Source organism: Cryptomeria japonica, chromosome 11 (genome assembly GCF_030272615.1).
Source record: "Cryptomeria japonica chromosome 11, Sugi_1.0, whole genome shotgun sequence".
Taxonomy (NCBI): domain Eukaryota; kingdom Viridiplantae; phylum Streptophyta; class Pinopsida; order Cupressales; family Cupressaceae; genus Cryptomeria; species Cryptomeria japonica.
Window position 1 is genome coordinate 59,017,911 of NC_081415.1, and position 17,293 is coordinate 59,035,203.

The 17,293-nt window shown below is 36.9% G+C and overlaps 1 protein-coding gene across 2 annotated transcripts in view; it reads right to left on the bottom strand.

Moving 5' to 3' along the window:
* Positions 1–583: 583 nt before the first annotated feature.
* LOC131051356 (molybdenum cofactor sulfurase) overlaps positions 584–17,293 on the bottom strand; it is a 385,620-nt gene continuing 368,910 nt past the window's right edge. For both annotated transcript variants that reach the window (XM_057985836.2, XM_057985837.2), the window contains 4 exons: positions 1,810–2,063; positions 1,466–1,620; positions 1,130–1,237; positions 584–1,033 (listed from right to left, as the gene is read on the bottom strand). In XM_057985836.2, the coding sequence (XP_057841819.2) occupies positions 890–1,033; positions 1,130–1,237; positions 1,466–1,620; positions 1,810–2,063 (661 nt within the window). In that variant the 3' untranslated portion in view covers positions 584–889. The remainder of the gene's footprint in view (positions 1,034–1,129; positions 1,238–1,465; positions 1,621–1,809; positions 2,064–17,293) is intronic.

Genomic DNA, 17,293 nt, shown 5'->3' on the forward strand with positions numbered 1-17,293 from the left:
TTTGTTTTGAGTTTTGTGTTAGTACCAGATTCAATGAGGTTTATAGCTACATCCATGGTCCAATCATGTTTACCTTCTTATTATGGTTATGAATAAGCTCATTCTTTTGTTATCACTCAATTTGAGCAATGTGGTTGTAAAACATGGCACTATTTAGCTAGTTCTTTGTGCTTTTTAAAATCCAATCACGTAAATAGTGTTCTTTAGTTGTCAATTAAGATATTAGGGGTTTAACAATTCAATGCTTTTTATATTTTTAACTTATTTGAAATCTTTTTGTCCTTGTATAAATATGAAGTATTTGACACATTTTTGGAAGTAAAATTTGAAGAAAAATGTATTAAAAAATAGAAGAAAAATATGCCATCAAATGACACATTTTTAGTTAAGCAATGACCCCATAATTCCAACTCCCATATTTACACATTTTCTTAAATTGTAGCTACTTTAGTTTAGAAATTTCTATATTTTATATAATGCTAATTTTTTCCTATGGAAATCACCAGTTCTTTTAAATATGAGTAAAGCCATTAGTCCATGAGGTTAGTGGTACATAACTATATAAATTAAGTAGAACAAAAAATGAACATCAAGATAAAAAAATAGGTCTATTTTTTATTTTCTTTTTTGTTTGAGGTTTCTTACTATTCTCAAATTGTTTTTATTGCAACTTGTTGGTATTTGAAGCACAAGTCTAAGCTGTATTTCTATAGCTATGAGTTAAGGACAAAAGAGTATCCATTCTACTAAAGTCATCTATGATACAATTTTGGCCCCATCCCTTATTTATTATACCTCCAAAGATGGTGGAATCAAAGAATATATCATCATCCTTACTAATCATGCTTAACCATTTGAACTACACCCATTTGACAGGTACAAGACTTTATTATGCAGAAATTACTAGATCTCCTACTTTAAGCAACATCTTGTCTTCATAATTTTCAGTATCATCAACCGAATCTCCTAAAATGGCGTTTCTTGCAGAAGTCTGCTTTTCATGCATCAATAAAATTCCAAAAAGTATTTTTCCCTGCCAAATCGAACATTTTAAATTATCAACATACAAAAGATAAACATTATGTTTACATTACAAGTTTTTCATCAAATGATTAACATGCAGCTGTACCTTCATGCGCCGATAAGAAGCTAATGTTGCCAAAGGTTCGTTTTTGCTTGAAATCCCAGTTTCTGGATCAAAGTTAATCATTCGACATCGATTGCATCCTCCCAATACCTACAAAGTATAAAAGGATCTCAAGGCTTTAGACATTAACTCGAAGGTTCAAGCAAAAACAATCTTATCAGAAAATTTGAATTCTCTTACAGACCTTTTAGATAGAAAGTTAATAACAATATACCACACACGTTCACTATGAATTCAAGAAATGAAAAGTAACAGAAATACAACAGTATAGATTAGTAGCAAAAGAAAATGATTAGAGAGCCTCGCAACGATGCTTACAGCAAAGTATTCTTTTCCTATAGTGACAGCCTGCCACTCATCTTCCGCATACGGTTTCGCACCTGAAATTACAAGGTTAGGGCGAAATCTCATTGTGTCAACCTCAATGCGGGTCAGAGCAACTTTATTCTCTGTGACACCTTCAATCTTTTTTCCTGCATTTAATAGGCGCAAATTTTATTAGGTTATTAGTTTACTGATAGATGAACAACAACTTGCAATTTTTACTCTAAGAAATTAGAAAAAACATAGGATTCTTAACATGGGCTATCTAGACAAGCTATAGCATTTGATAAAATCATTTTTTAGAAGATGAAAGGAAATAGATATCATTGATAACATACTTGATTGCAATATGTTGTTAAGATCCCTGACACTTGAATTGGAAACGAGCAGCAACTGTCCGTCATTTACAAAGCTTAGCTCTTTGCCTACATTCCCATTGGGCAACATATCTCTTGACCTCATTTTACTTCCATATCTAGCCTCCACACATCCTGACAGTCCGTTGCTCTCCCTTCTAATCAAATTGCATGGGCAACCAAGAGCCTTGCTAAACCATTCGTTCACCTCTGCTCCATAGCCCTTTCCTTGAGACCTTAACTCAAAATAGATATCGTTATATCAATGTGATGGGTGTCTTCATAAAATATGCATAAAGAAAGGCGTTCAAACAATTTTACAACAAAGTTCATTTCCTAGAATCTTCTGCATATTTAGTTTATATAACTTTGCTACAAGAAGGCTTAACTCCTCTAGTAAAAAATGCAATATGATTAGTCACGTTTTTTCCCTAAAAGAGAAAACGATAAGATGATTTCCAAGTAACAATTTATCTTGTGGCTTCCTAAATTCTCCTATACACCGTATTTGCAAGGCCTTGTCACGTACCATTCAGTATTTTTAATATCTAGAACAGATGGAATCCCTTGACTGCTTCATCAAGTGCCCAAGGCAATCTTTGAATAAAATGTGCAACCAGAAAATATTTGCAGATCAGACTAGGGCATAAATTGTTTGAATCAAAATGGTTGCCGGGCTCTGATACTTCCATATCCTTGTACTATACAAAAGTAGCTAATGCACTACAACACTTGGGATGGAATTTGGCGCTCTACTTGTAGGGTGGCCTTGGTAGTCATTGATATATTTACAGCTATTAGCTCCAACTACATGTAAGTACTAAGAAGTAATACGAATACCACCCAATAAATTTGGAGTGCATCAATTTTAAAGGAGACAAAAGAAAATTCGAAACAAAAAACCCTAATGGTTTATGCGGGTGCCATAAGAGCCCCCGACATAAAAACTAAGTTCCTCTACTCCACATCTTTTTTGTTTTCATAATTTTATCATTTGCATTGTTACAATTTGGTTTTGCAAGCAAGAAGGAAAACTGAAAAGCGAGAGGGGCAAGGAGGAAGAAGGTATGCGAATGAAACTTTCAGGAAAAGGTTTTGGGGACAGTTAAATACAAAGTCATTTGTAAAATTAAAATTAAAAATATTTAATAATATTAATAATTAAAAATAATTATTTAAAATAGTTAAATATTATTAATCATATTCTAATTTTTTTATCTATCTGTATAGTTTAACATTATTTGGCTCTTTAATTTTAAGTTTTTTTGTTTTAAGTGCATTTATTCCATGTTTAGACACAACGGTCATGTATTCTTCATATCAGATGGGAATGGGCTACTATACACTAGTTTTAAGAGTAAGAACTCATTTGAAAATATAAAGAGCTACATGAGTTCTTCATTTGTGTCAATTCAAGTCAGGCAACAAGAAGGCCGTTTTGGGTGCCCATAGGATTTTCAGCATGCTTAATGATCTCAAAATTCATCCCTGCACAGCTATATCAATCAGTCCTCTCCTTGGATCTTCTCCACCGCGCATATGTATAGTTCCCCATTGCAAAAGAAAACAAGCCACTCTTGAGGTTTTAAAACCCGCAGTCTTTTTTTTTTCTTGATAATTTGTTGCTGCACCCAATGGCATTTGAACATACTTTTTACATCATCGGAGTCTCCAAAGGGAATGTCCCTATTTTCCCCAAAACAATTGGCATTGGGGGGGGGAACATTTTGTCCTCACGACAGTTCACTTGTCCCCAAGATATCCCCAAATCCTTATAAAACCCCAAAGGAACATCCTTATTTTTCATTTTGTAAGTTGTAAGTTTTGTATTTGTTTTGGTTTACAAATACTAGAAAATAACTGAAGTTGAATGAATAAAACATTGTGATTGAAAAAAAAACCCCTCGAAACTGTTCAGCGCCAACTAAAAGCAGCCGGAGAAACAGCCAAAAAAGTATACGGGAGTACATCCCCCAAAATGCTTCGTATATGGGCCTTTTTTTTTCCTCAATCAAAAATCAGATGGGTTTAGATTCCTATTTGGTATACAAAATTGTGTAAATCTACAAATATGTACCCTCAATGGTTTTTCAACAATAAAAAGTCCTGATAAAATACAGAATTCATGGCGTTCGGGAGGGATTTAAATTTTTCTTGGCGGTAGGACATGTTGGTTGAAAATTTTGTATACCTGGGGGATGTGCAAAATTGTGGTTTCAGCCACAACGTGTAAGTATGATACTCTCCTAATTAAGAGAAGGCCCCCCCTATTTATAAACCATTCTTAAACTAAAAATGTATGAGACAACAGTCTTTCTTCTTTCAAGAAAAACTATATCCTTTTCTCTTCACAGAAAAGTGATAGCAATTGAAAATAACAGTAGCAACAATTTATAAAACAAAGTGAGAGAAAAGAAATGAAGTTTCCTGAAAGCACAAAGACTTCCGTCACTTCCTTCGGGAGGGACAACAATATCAAGCTCAAAGTCTTGAATATGTGAAATCCTATCTACCCTTTTCTATATTAACAATAACAAGAACAAAGTATGGCAGCACAAAGTCTGAAATATCTTATTCTTCTCTACATAAAACAACAAGAACTAGTGTGAGCTCAAAATCTCCCAACTATTCCTTATCACAAATCTACTTTTACTTTCTTTCAAGAACAAGTGCAGACACAAAGTCCTATAGTTTCTCTCAACAAAATATCTACTCTAACGGATATTAATCTTCAATACTTGCAACACAAAGTCTGCAAATTAAATTTGATTAAGCTCTTATAGAAACACTAGCAAGAAAGATAATATTGAACACAAACTCAAAATATTTAGCACAAAGTCTCAATCCTTGAGCAATCTTCTTTTATTTCTTTCAACTTCAGTTTACACATAAAAAGTACATAGTCTTTCTTGTTGTAAATTTAGCAGAGTTTACTTGCTTGCTTTCCAAAAGATAACTTTTACAAAAGACCCTCTCAAATATTTATAGGAGAGGAGTCTTCAGAAAAAGGTGGGAGGACCTCAACTAACTTGAGAAATTCTCTCAACCACCATGACTTATTCAACTACTAACTAAGACTTATTCAAAATTACAAGTCCTATTCTAAATTGACTTGTAATCAGCCTACTTGTAATTACAAAAATGCAAGTAATGACTAACTTGCAATTTACAAGATTGTTTTTACGAGTAAGTTTGTCAAAAGGAAACTACAATATTGAACTTACAAATTTGAAATTACAACTAAGTGTTGAAAAAACACTTATGTTACAGCATGTTTGGCCATGAACCCTTCGAACTTCTAGATGATCATTTGCAGTTCATCAGGATTCAGTTCGTGAATATTCTTCACAACGATTATGGTTTTTACAACAACATTGCTGCAATGAAGAATTGTAATGCTGTCCTTCTTGAGAGAAGACTTTATTTCTTGCAAGGAGATTTGGTATTTCACCAAAGCTTGAATCGATTCAACTGAAAATTGTTCATTCCTCCATTCATGATGAATCTTCATTTGCAGATTTGAGAGAACTTCTTCTGGCAACAATTCTCCATTCTTATCCATAATATTACAAGAAGCTTTCTCACAACGAGAAACATCTTGCAACACTTCGGTGCATAATTTCATGGCATCATCAATATCCTCAATGAGTGACTTGAGAACAAGGACTTTGTTCACTTTGTTCTCCAAGAGTTCTTCAAATTCTAGATACATGACTCTGGAAGGAATAATGTCATGTTCTTGAAGAACAATCAACTTTTCTTGAGACATCTTGTGCCAAACCATCAAATTGCCTTCAACTCTTTCCAGGTTCTGTTTGAAAACCTCAGAAGCCCGGTTCAATTTTTCTTCAATGGTCTCCAACTTGACCATCATTTGGAACACATCTTTCAACACTTGGGTACATAATTCATGAAGCTGATCTACCCAAGAATCCAGCGTTTGTACTTTTTGAGCAGCTCTTTCAACTCCTTGGACTGATTCTTTTGCATTTGAAGAAATTGAAGGATTGTCCCCTTTATTAGAAGACTTGGTGATCTTTTGAATTGCTGCAACAAGTTGCACATTTTCCTCTTCTAGCTTATCCTTCTTCGCTAGAAGTTCATCATACCGCTGTACCAATGAGGCTACCGAATGTTGAGCATCATGCTTGACCACTTCATGTGTTTGTTTGCCCAAACTCCACCCTCGTGATCCTGTAATCAGCAACTTGCATCTCTTCTTGTGGCTTGTTTACAATTGGTTCAACAATTTCAGCCACCTTCATTTTGTTACTATCCACTATTACCCTTGAAATCGTCTTAGCTCTTTTGGCAACCTTGAGTTTTGATTGCTTGAGATGCTGGAAATCAAAGATGTCAGGAGAGATTTCTTGCTTCTTTCTTTTAGGATTAAAAAAACTAAGCCATGGAGGTAAAGCCATCAATTCTGTCTGAGCAACAACTGAAAGTGAGGGAGAAGCAGTTTCTGTTTGAACAACAATCGTCATCCTGAGAGGAGTTACTGTTTGAACAACAACTATAGAACGACAATCGTCATCCTGAGAGAAGTTACTGTTTGAACGACTACTATAGACTGCTCATTAGCCAAAGAACCTGACGACTGCAACATGAACTCATCAAAACTAGAAGCAGAAGTATCAATCTCTGACAAAGGTCCATATGCAGGATTATCCTCAAAGATATTCATCAAACTCTCTTGAGGATGATCAAGAGACAACTTTGCTACTGAAATCAGAATGACCTTCTGAGGAGATTCACTTGCTGGAACAGGAACAATATGAATAGTGGAAAAAGCATCCACATTTGCGTCAAGAGAAGACATAGGTAATTCTAAAGGAATCTAAGGGAAAACTTCATGAGGTGACTCCGAAATGGGTGACTCGGGAGCATTATCTGATTGTAGTTCTTCCTTTGGATCTTCAAAATCAATTACATGAATACGAAGCTGAGACTTTTCTTTCCCTCAAACTGTCACTTCTTTAGGAGGAAGTACCATTGCTCTACTAACTCTCAACTTGATTCTCGTGCCTGAAGATGATGCACTTTCCTTGTTATCTATTTTGATTTCAGACTTGAGTCCAACAGGTCCTGTAGAATCATCTTCTTTTCCAATCTTGATCTTGATGAGTCTAACACCATTGCTCTTGAGCCAAGTATTGGTGTTAGCTAAGATAGGCTGAAATCTATCAAGAATGGAAGTGCATTCCTTATGTGACCATTGAATTGATGGAAGTGGTGCTTTATCAACTCTCTTTTCAACATATTCAGGATCAAGTACCTCTCCATCCTCAATCATTCCTTCAGGAATGTTCACCAAGTTCAAGTCAACAATCTGCTCCAGAGTGAGTCTGCAATAATCCATCTTACAAACCTCCTTTTCTGTACGAAGATCAACCCAGATGTCTTCTATCCGATGCACATGCGTGAAAGACTTTTTGATCCTCTCCTTCATACCTCGGTAATCAAAATTTGCTCTTGGCTTGAATCTTTTGAGCTTTATTTCCTGTGTTTCAATCTCTGTGGCCTTGGCTTTGGTAGATATAATGAGGGAATAATGGCCAATCTTTAATGGGTTATTTGTAGAAATTCTCATGCCAACCTTATGCTTAACAGATTGATGTGCATGAACAACGATGATCTGTCTTCCTAACTCCACAAGAATGATCTTATCAGTTGGATATCTAGGAAGCATATATGGCTGGCCAGTATAACATCCAACTCTCATGTAAGTGAAAGTTGGAAATTGAAGGAATAAGCAACCATATTCATTCACCTTCTCCCATACAGCATTTGACACTCTTCTGTTTTTCAATGTCTTGTCAAACAGACACATATAATGACCAAAGAAGGCATCTTGGACCCTCTTGTAGTGCAATCTACTAGGTATCAAAGGCAATTGGTCATAGTAATCCCACACGGGTATAAGCGAGAGATCACCCTTGGTAGAAAGACCAGGGAAGTGTTTGAATGATGCTTCTATATACACTAAATATGAGTTCATGTAGAACATCATAGTGGAAGGAACTGCTGCAAGTTGTTCACAAAGGGTATCACTGATGATTTCACCCCAAGAGATGTGTTGAGACTGCTTATGAGCATGATGAACTTATACATCCATGGTTAAAAAACATTAGAATGTTCCACACCCATCATCCTGCTGAGAAGAGTGATTATGTCTCTGATCTCCCACTTGAAATCACAACGGTACAACTTAGCCCACCGTATAAAAGCAACTCGTGGCTCACTAATCCATCTATTGATATGGTGTTTGCAATCTTTCTCTCTTGAAACATAGTTCTTAGCTGCACTGTCTCTGGAGATTCCTATGTCCAAAGGGGCTGGTGGTATTCTGAAAACCTTCTCAATAGTGTCAGCATCAAGACGGATTATCACTTCCCCATCATCATTCCTGATAGTTCTTGTCTCTTTGTCAAAATGGTTAGCACAAGCAAGAACGAACTCAGGTTCTAGGGCAGCCACTGGAAAGGAAGAAGCATGGTGAATGTGACTGTCCAACAGGCGCTGCATATTGCTATCCTTGGGATCCTCCACCCGTTTAACGAATTCTGACATGTCAACATGCCCTATTTCCGTATCTTTGATGTGCTCCATGGGAGTGGAAACTTGGGAAGGAGAGATCTCGTTTTGGTACTTATCATATTTGTACTTCATCTTCTTTTGAGAGGAAGATGACGGTAAATCAGTCATTGAACAAGAGCCTGGCGTGCTGCGACGAAGATCTAGAAGTGTCAAAACAACATCAAGATATTTCTTCTTCTCAATGGGGAAAAACTCCATCCCTCTTAAGAGGAAAATGGTGAATAAATAGGAACACTTGAAACTTGGCTTTTAGCCAATTTCGGATCTTGGGAGATATGTTACAAGTATGCAAGTGAGGTCGAACATATTTGCAATAAGAAAAATGAAGGAATGTGCGAGAAATAGGATTTTGACATGAGAAAAATGATGGGAATGAAGTTTGTGAACAAGGTTAATGAATGCGGATGGATATGAAATGAATTTTTAAAGATCAACTTCATTTTAACCACATGGGAATGGGAAAAACCTTTCCTTGTAATTAGGTTCTTAAAACTTGAAATTGGAAAGACAAGCTTTTGACAACTTTGAAACTTGAAGTTTTGGCAAAAGAAGATTAAATCTTTTCAACCAAAGGGGAAAAAATAACATTTCCATCTTACTTGCAATCGGATTTTAAAAATCTGAATGCAAGTGAAGAGGGAAAAATGTGAGGGAAAATACAATGCAATTCTCAAATTGCATTCAAGACTTGGGTAGAATGGGAAAATCTCTCTCAAACCTGAATTGAAACAAGAACAAAACAAACAACTATCATGATCAATCAAGGAATTTCAACAACAAAAATAAAATAAAGACAAAACTGAAAATAAAACATACCTTGCTTGATCAAGATGCCCTTCAAAGAGATGAACTTAACTTTGAAAGAAACAAACAACTCCTTAAATAGAAGGCAAAACCAAAACGTTGAAACCCTTGCCACGACTTTAACAAACTCGGATTTCAACCAAAAGCACCAAAAACGACATCCAAAGAGGAAGAAGATCGGGTCAATACACCCAACAAACCACGTATGTGTTGTCCTCATTTTTGTTTCCAAAAATGAAGGACCACTACGAGGAAATTTTTATGAAAAAATAAAAATTATTACTCTATGGCACGCTTCCCGAGGCAGAATTATGACTAATCCTTGGACTGGCTTAATCCTCAGTCCGTTCTCGAACTACGTTTCGAATTTCGTCTAATTCTGAGTTCGTTTGCTATGCCTTTCCTTCAAATTCGGGTTTTAAAACCCAGACTGCAGGAGGAGAATTTTCTTCAAACTGCAAGTTTTAATGATATTCATTGTTGTGGTCTTTGTAGGGGAATTTTTGATCACTTACATGTGCATTTTTTTATTTCAAATATGTCACTTGTAATTTATTTTAAGTTTCCCATTTAATGTTTTTATCTTTTTATTGTTTTTTGGTCATTTTTAGTTAAAATAGGGGTTTTTTAGCTCAACTGCAAGTAAACATGCAGTTTGTCCAAAAAACCCCTACTTTAATGGGTTTTACATGTAATAGGGATTTTAAATCCCCATTACATGTGTGCAAGTGTTTAATACTTGTTGTAGGGATTTTATTTCCCCCTTACAAGGAATTTTAAACTTGCAGTTTGTCTTTCAAAACCTGATTTTAGCATAAAGTTCATTTTTGACAATTTTTAAACTTGTCATTTGTCCAAAAAAACCCGATTTTGGCTTAATGAGTGAAAAAGTGAAATTTTAAACTTCTTGTTTTATATTTAAAACCCGATTTTGAGCATGAAAAGGAAAAAGGAGAAAATCGAACTTGTCATTTTATGTTTAAAACCCGATTTGCTTCCTTTTGAAGAAAATCGAACTTGTCATTCATTTTTCAAAACCCGAAATGCAAGAATGAAGCGATTTTGGACTTTTTCAAGGCGAAATTCGTGGATGAATCGTTGGATGATGGGGGCGTTTTGAGTTTGCATCCTATCTTCTTGCATTTTTTGACATCTATCATGCCATTTCAAAGACAAATCCGCTGGTTTTTACCCTAAGAAACAGCAACTGCGTTTTTTTTAACGTGCCTCATGAATGCCACGATTTGAGCGGTTAAATCTTCAATGTTGCCCACACTCCTAAATCGTTTTGGCCTTTCTTCCTAAGGCGTGGAGGGTAAGAAAGGTTTCGCACCATTTAATGGTGCATTGAATGTGCAATATGCGATGAATGCCACGTTTTTACAAAAACGTGACTCTCTCTTGGCTGCGTGTTTGATCCTTTGGCATTAATATCTCTTCAAACACCTTTGGTGTTATTATTCCAGCAAATACCTTGATCATTTTGCTTCAACAAACCCGAAAGGAACACTTTCATTGGCATTTTACTCTTGCAAGTTTAAGATTGCTGCCATTTTTGGGGGAATTTTCACAAAAACGTGATAAGGGTTTAATAGTTCAGTTTTGCTTCTTCATCTCAAGAAGTATTGCATTGTTGGAGAAGCATTTTGATTTTCCAATCAAGGTATGTTCTTCCTTTCTTCTCTTCTTTTTATTATTTTCATGTCTTCTTCATTTTTCGTTTCTTGTTACGTTCTTCGCATGTGTTGTTCTTCCCTTAAAATTGGTTTTCATGAAACAAATCTTCCCTCTAAAATGCAATTGTTAAATTGCACTATTCTTCTCAAAATTCCATCTTAACTTGTATTCGAGATTTTTAATCTCGATTGCAAGTTCGCTGGAAATTCTTGTTCTTCCCTTACGGTTGAGAAAATTAATCATTTTTGGTTAAATTTCCAAGCTTGAAAAATGTGAAATACCTCTCTCTTGCAAATTCGGATTTTGAAAACCGGATTACATGTTGAAAAGATCTTCCCATTTTCATGAAAATGACTATCCCGGATATTCCCATTTCTATCCATCCACGTTCCCCATATCCGCACTTTTCATTTCCATCATTTCCCGCAAGTCAAAACCCCATTTTCCATCCGTTTCTCCATTTTCGAATTTACAAGTATACTTGTATTCGGGTTTTAAAATCCCGATTGCATGTATGTACTTTCCAACTTGTATACTTGCGAAAATTCCCTCAAGATCCGAAATTGGTCAAAGTCAAGATTTTCCCATTTCTACATGTCTTCCCTCTTCTTCTCACAAAACCGTGAAATTCAGAGATCAAAGTTTTACCCATTTGATTAAAAAAAAAAAAAAAAAAAAAAAAAAAAAAGAAGAAAAAATGATATTTGCAGCTGATTATGATGTGGCCTTAACCCTTTTAAGTCTTCATCACAGCATTCCAGGTTCGCAATCAATGTCAGATTTGCCGGCATCGCCAACTCCAAAGAAAATGAAATACAAATATGACAAATACCAGAATGAGATTGCACCTTCCCAGGTATCTTCTCCATTGGATCGTATCAGGGATACAGAAATAGGGCACGTTGATATGGCGGAATTCATTCACAGGGTAGAAGATCCACAGGATAACAACTTGCAGCGGCTGTTGGACAGCCATATCCATCATGCGTCTTCTTTCCCAGTGGCTGCCCTAGAACCTGAATTTATTCTTGCATGCGCCCATCATTTTGACAAAGAGTCAAGAGTCATAAAAAATGATGATGGTGAAGCCATAATTCGTCTTGATGCGGATACGATCGAGAAGGTCTTCAAAATACCTCCTGCACCTGTTTATATGGAAATCACCAAAGAAAGTGCAGCAGAGTATTATGTGAAAAGAGAAAAAGATTGCAAGCGCCACATCAATAAGTGGATTCATGAGCCACGTCCTTCCTTCTCAAGATGGGCAAAGTTGTACCGTTGTGATTTCAAGTGGGAGATAGGAGACACCATCACTCTTCTCAGCAGAATGATAGGCCTTGAGCACTCTAATGTCTTTGAGCCATGGATGTATCAATTCATCATGTTCATACGGCAGTCGCATCACATTTCATGGGGTGAAATCATCAGCGATGCTTTGTGCGAACAACTTGCAGCAGTTCCTACCACTATGACCTTCTTTATGAATTCTTATTTGGTATATTTAGCAGCATCACTTAGACACTTTCCAGGTCTTTCTACCAAGGGTGATCGCTCGCTCATACCAGTTTGGGAATATTATGACCAGCTGCCCTTGAAACCTAGCAGACTACATTTCAGAAGAGTCCAAGACGCATTCTTTGGATATTTTATGTGTCAGTTTGACATGGATCTCCGAAATAAACGAGTGTCAGATGAAGCATGGGTCAAGGTATCTGAGTATGGCTGCTTATTCCTGCAATTTCCCACCTTCACCTACATGAGGATTGGGTGCTATGATGGACAACCATACATGCTTCCAAGATACCCGACTGATAGGATAATTCTTATGGAGTTGGGAAGACAGATTATGGCTGTTCATACTCTTCAGTCTGCTAGACACAAGGTCGGAATGGGAATCTCCAGCACAAATCCATTGAAAATTGGTCGATACTCCCTTGTCACATCTGTGAAGGCTAAGGCCATGGAGGTTGAATTGCAGGAAATCAAGCTTAAGAGGTTCAAACCTAGGGCTGATTTTGATTATAGAGGTATGAAGGAAAAGATCAAGAAATCCTTTGTAGATGTTCATCGCATTGAAGACATCTGGGCAGATCTCCGCACAGAAGCTGAAGTCCTGAAGATGGATTACTGCAGGCTCACTGTTGAGCAAATTGTTGACTTGAACTTGGCAGATATCCCACAAGGGATGATTGATGACGGGCGTATACTTGATCCTGAATACATTTCACGGAGGGTTGAGGAAGCTCCACTTCCTTTGATTCAATGGTCACATAAAGAGTGCGTCTCCATTCTTGACAGATTTCAGCCCATCTTGGCCAACACTAACGCATGGTTGAAAAGCAATGCTGTTAGACTTATCAAAATCAAGGTTGGGAAGGAAGATGATTCTACAGGGCCTCTTGGACGGAAGTCTGAGATCCAGATTGATAATAAGGAGGGTGCTTCATCTTCAAGCACAAGGATCAAATTACGAGTTAGTCGTGCAGTAGTGCTTCCACCTGAAGAAACAACTACTCGTGGGAAGGAGAAATCGCGGTTCCATGTTCAGGTGGTTGATCTGGATAATCCAGAAGAGGGGCAGCAATCTGATGATGCGCCTAGGTCTCCAGTTCTAGACACGCCTCACGAGGTCATTCCTCCAGTTTCCATTGAGACGCCTCTTTCTCCTCCTGATTTGCTCATTGATGAGTCTCCTCAGAATGCAGTTCCCATTTCAGCATACGAGCCTTCTCCTGATCAACAGCGAGAAAGTATGTTGAAAGTTCCTGAAGATATTCCCATTTGCATTCAGTTATCAGAAATTGACACTTCCACTTCTGGTTTTGAAGAATTCATGAGGCAATCTTCATGTCCGTTGGTAACTGAGCAAAACATAGTTGCTATTCAAACAGATATTCCTCCCAGGGTGACCACAGTGATTCAAACAGAAACTGCTTCTCCTTTGCCTACAGCTGCTACAGGAAGTGAGTTGATGACTTTGCCTCCATGGCTTAGTTCTTTCACCCCGAAAAGAAAGAAGCAAGAGATCTCACCTGATGCCTTCGACTACCAGCAGCTCAAACAGTCCAGATCCAAAGTTGCTAAGAAGGCGAAGACTATTTCCAGGGTAACTGTTGATAGCAACAAGATGAAGGTAGCTGAAATTGTGGAACCTATTGCGGATAAACCACTTGAGGAAATGTCAGCTGCTGATTATAGGGTTACAAAGGTAGAATTGGGCAAGCAAACACATGAGGTTATTAAACATGATGCCCAGTTTTCTGTTGCTTCACTAGTGCAAAGATGTGACGATCTTCTTGCTAAGAAAAACAAGCTAGAAGAAGAAAATCGACAGCTCATGACAGCCATCCATAAAATCACAAAACCTGCTGCCGAAGGGAGTAACTCTATTGGTTCTTCTGGTTCCCAAGAATCGATTCGTGGAGTGGAAAGAGCTGCTCAGAAAGTACAAGCACTGGATTCTTGGGTTGATCAGCTTCATGATCAATGCGTGCAAGTTATAAAAGACATTTTTCAAATAATGTCTAAGCTGGAAACCATTGAGGAGAAATTGGATCAGACTTCTAACACTTTCAAAAAGAATCTGGAAAGTGTTGAGAAAAGTCTGGCAATCTGGCGTACCATGCCCCAACAACAGCTCAATATCCTGCAGGATCACGCCATCATTTCTTCCAGGGTCATGTACTTGGAATTCGAGGAACTCATGGAAAATAAAACTCTTGTTCTTAAATCCCTCATCGAAGAGATCAGCGATGCAAGGAAATTCCGGGATGAAATTTATCAAGGTATTGTTTCACATTGTGAAAGGGTCTCTTGCAACATAGTAAGTCAGGATGGAGAGCTAATTCCAGAAGAAGAGGTTCTTGCAGATTTACAGATGAGGATTCACAGTGAATGGAGAAGTGAACAATTCTCAGCAGTTTCAATTCAAACATTGATGAAACACCAAGCCTTCTTACATGAGATTCAGTCCATCTTGGATAAAGACAATTCCGCGCTTCTCCGCTGCCACGACACTATTGTGAAGACTATGGTAGTTGCTAAGAACACTCATGAACCGAATCCCGAGGAACTACAAGCAAGCATCCGGAAGTTTCAAGGATTCATGTCTTCACAAAATTCAACTTAAGTGTTTTTCAGCACTTAGTTGAATCTTCTCTCTTTTTGTAATTTCTTAGTTGTAATTTTGTTTTAACAAGATACATGTAAAAGTAGTTTATGTAAAATGCAAGTTACACATTACTTGTACTTTTGTAATTACATGTAAGTTAACAACAAGTTGTGTCCGATTAGGACTGTAGTTAGTTAGAGTAACTCTTAGTTAGTTAATGAAGTCTCAGTTATTTATTGAATAAGTCTTGGTGGTTGAGAGAATCTCTCAAGTTAGTTAGGATCCTCCCACCTTTTTCTCAAGGCTCCTATTCTATAAATACTTGAGAGGTCCATTGTAATTTTTATCTTTTTGGAAAGCAAGCAAAAACTCTGCCAAATTTACAGCAAGAAGTCTTTGAGCTTATGAATGTGAATTGAAGGTTTTGGAAGAATAATAAAGAAGGATTATTCAAGTTTTGAGTCTTTGAGCTACATGTTTGAGTTTGAATCTTTTTATTTCTTCTATGCAAAGTGTTTCTAAAGGAGCTTAGTCCAATCTGATTTGAAGTCTTTGAGCTGCAAGTAGAGAAGATTAATTAGAATAGGAAACTCTCTTGAAGGAACAGCAAGTCTTTGAGCTTGCGTCCATTCTTGAGGAAAATTATTGTTTGATAAGAAATAGCAGCAAGTCTTTGAGCTCGCATTATTTCTTGTCTTCATGTTGAAAGAATAGATTATTCCAGTCTTTGAGCTGTTATCTTTTATTCATTGTAAATTTTAGTATAGCAAAGGGTAGATAGGACTTCCAATAGTCAAGTCTTTGAGCTTGATATTGCTGTCCCGTCCCGAAGGAAGTGACGGAAGTCTTTGCGCTTTCAGGAAACTTCATTTCCTTTCTCTCATTTCACTTGAAAGTAATTACTGCTGTTCATATTCAATCGCTATCCTTTTCTGTGAAGAGAAAAGGATATTGTCTTTCTTGAAGAAAGAAGGAAGACTGTTGTCCCATCCTATTTTTATTTTAGTTTTAGTTAGATAGGGGGAGCCTTCCCTTAATTAGGAGAGTTTTTACTCGTGTGCTGTGGTTGAAACCACAATTTTGTATATTTCCCCTAAGTGTACAAAATTTTCAACCAACAGTATGGAAGCAAGGAAACCAAAAACGCGTCCATTAATGCTGTAAAAACGGATTGGAAGAGTGCCAAAAAACGTGGCAGGAAGGGCCACGACTTGCTGGTTCAAAACGCCTAAGAAAGGGCAAAAACGTGGCAAGAAAACCAACGAAAATGGAAGCAAAAACTCCCAGGCCTCTTTCCCTCAACACTTGGCACCATCAAATCTAGATTCAAAGCAAAAGAAATGAATTCAAACTCGAACCTCTTGGGGAAAACTCAGGTCGGGTTCTTGGAGAGAAGGAACAAGTTTAAAATGCTTGCAAAAGACAAGTAATTGGGTTTTTTAAACCCTTTTACAAGTTTTAATTCTTCACTTCTTCATTCCTAAGGCAAATTCGGGTTTGTGAGAGGAAAGAGCAAAAACAAATGTCATAATAACTTGTAATAGGGAAATAAAAATCCTCATTACAAGTTTGAAATAAAACAACTTAAAGGACATTAAACATGTAATAGGGAAAAAAAATCCCTACCACAACTTAAAATCACTTAAGCAGGAATTTTTATAAGAAATTTTAAATTCTTTTTAAACTTCTAATTTTAAATTCACTTGTAATTTGTCCAAAAAGTTCCTACAAAGCAAGGGGGAAATAAAAAGTAAATTACAAGTGACAAGTTTTAAATAAAGTGCACTTGTAATTGTTTTAAATTTCCCTACAACACTAAAACAAGAGAAAAAAAAAAACTTGCAATCCAAGAAAAATTTCCCACATGCAGTTAGGAAGAAAAAACCCGTAATTGAAGAAAAAACATAGCAAACGACCCTGAAATGCGATGAATTTTGAAATGTGGATAGAGGATGGACTGAGGATTAATCCTGTCTAGGGGTGAAGAATTTTTTTTGTCTCAGGAAGCGTGCCTTAAAGTAAATTTTTTTCATTTTTTAACAAAATTTTTAAAGGGGTTGTCTATTTTTGTGAATACAAAAATACGGACAACAGGACAAAAGCTTTCACACCCCCTAGCGGCCTGGCAAGTGTTTTCATAATTGGAATCATTTGAGTAATTTCGACTGGCTTTCGGGAGCAAATCTTCCTGGACCTATTGGTCGCCCGCGCAATGCAGTCTGCTAGATGAGCTTCAATGACCTTGCTTCTTGGGCAAGTAGGGTGGCAACCGAA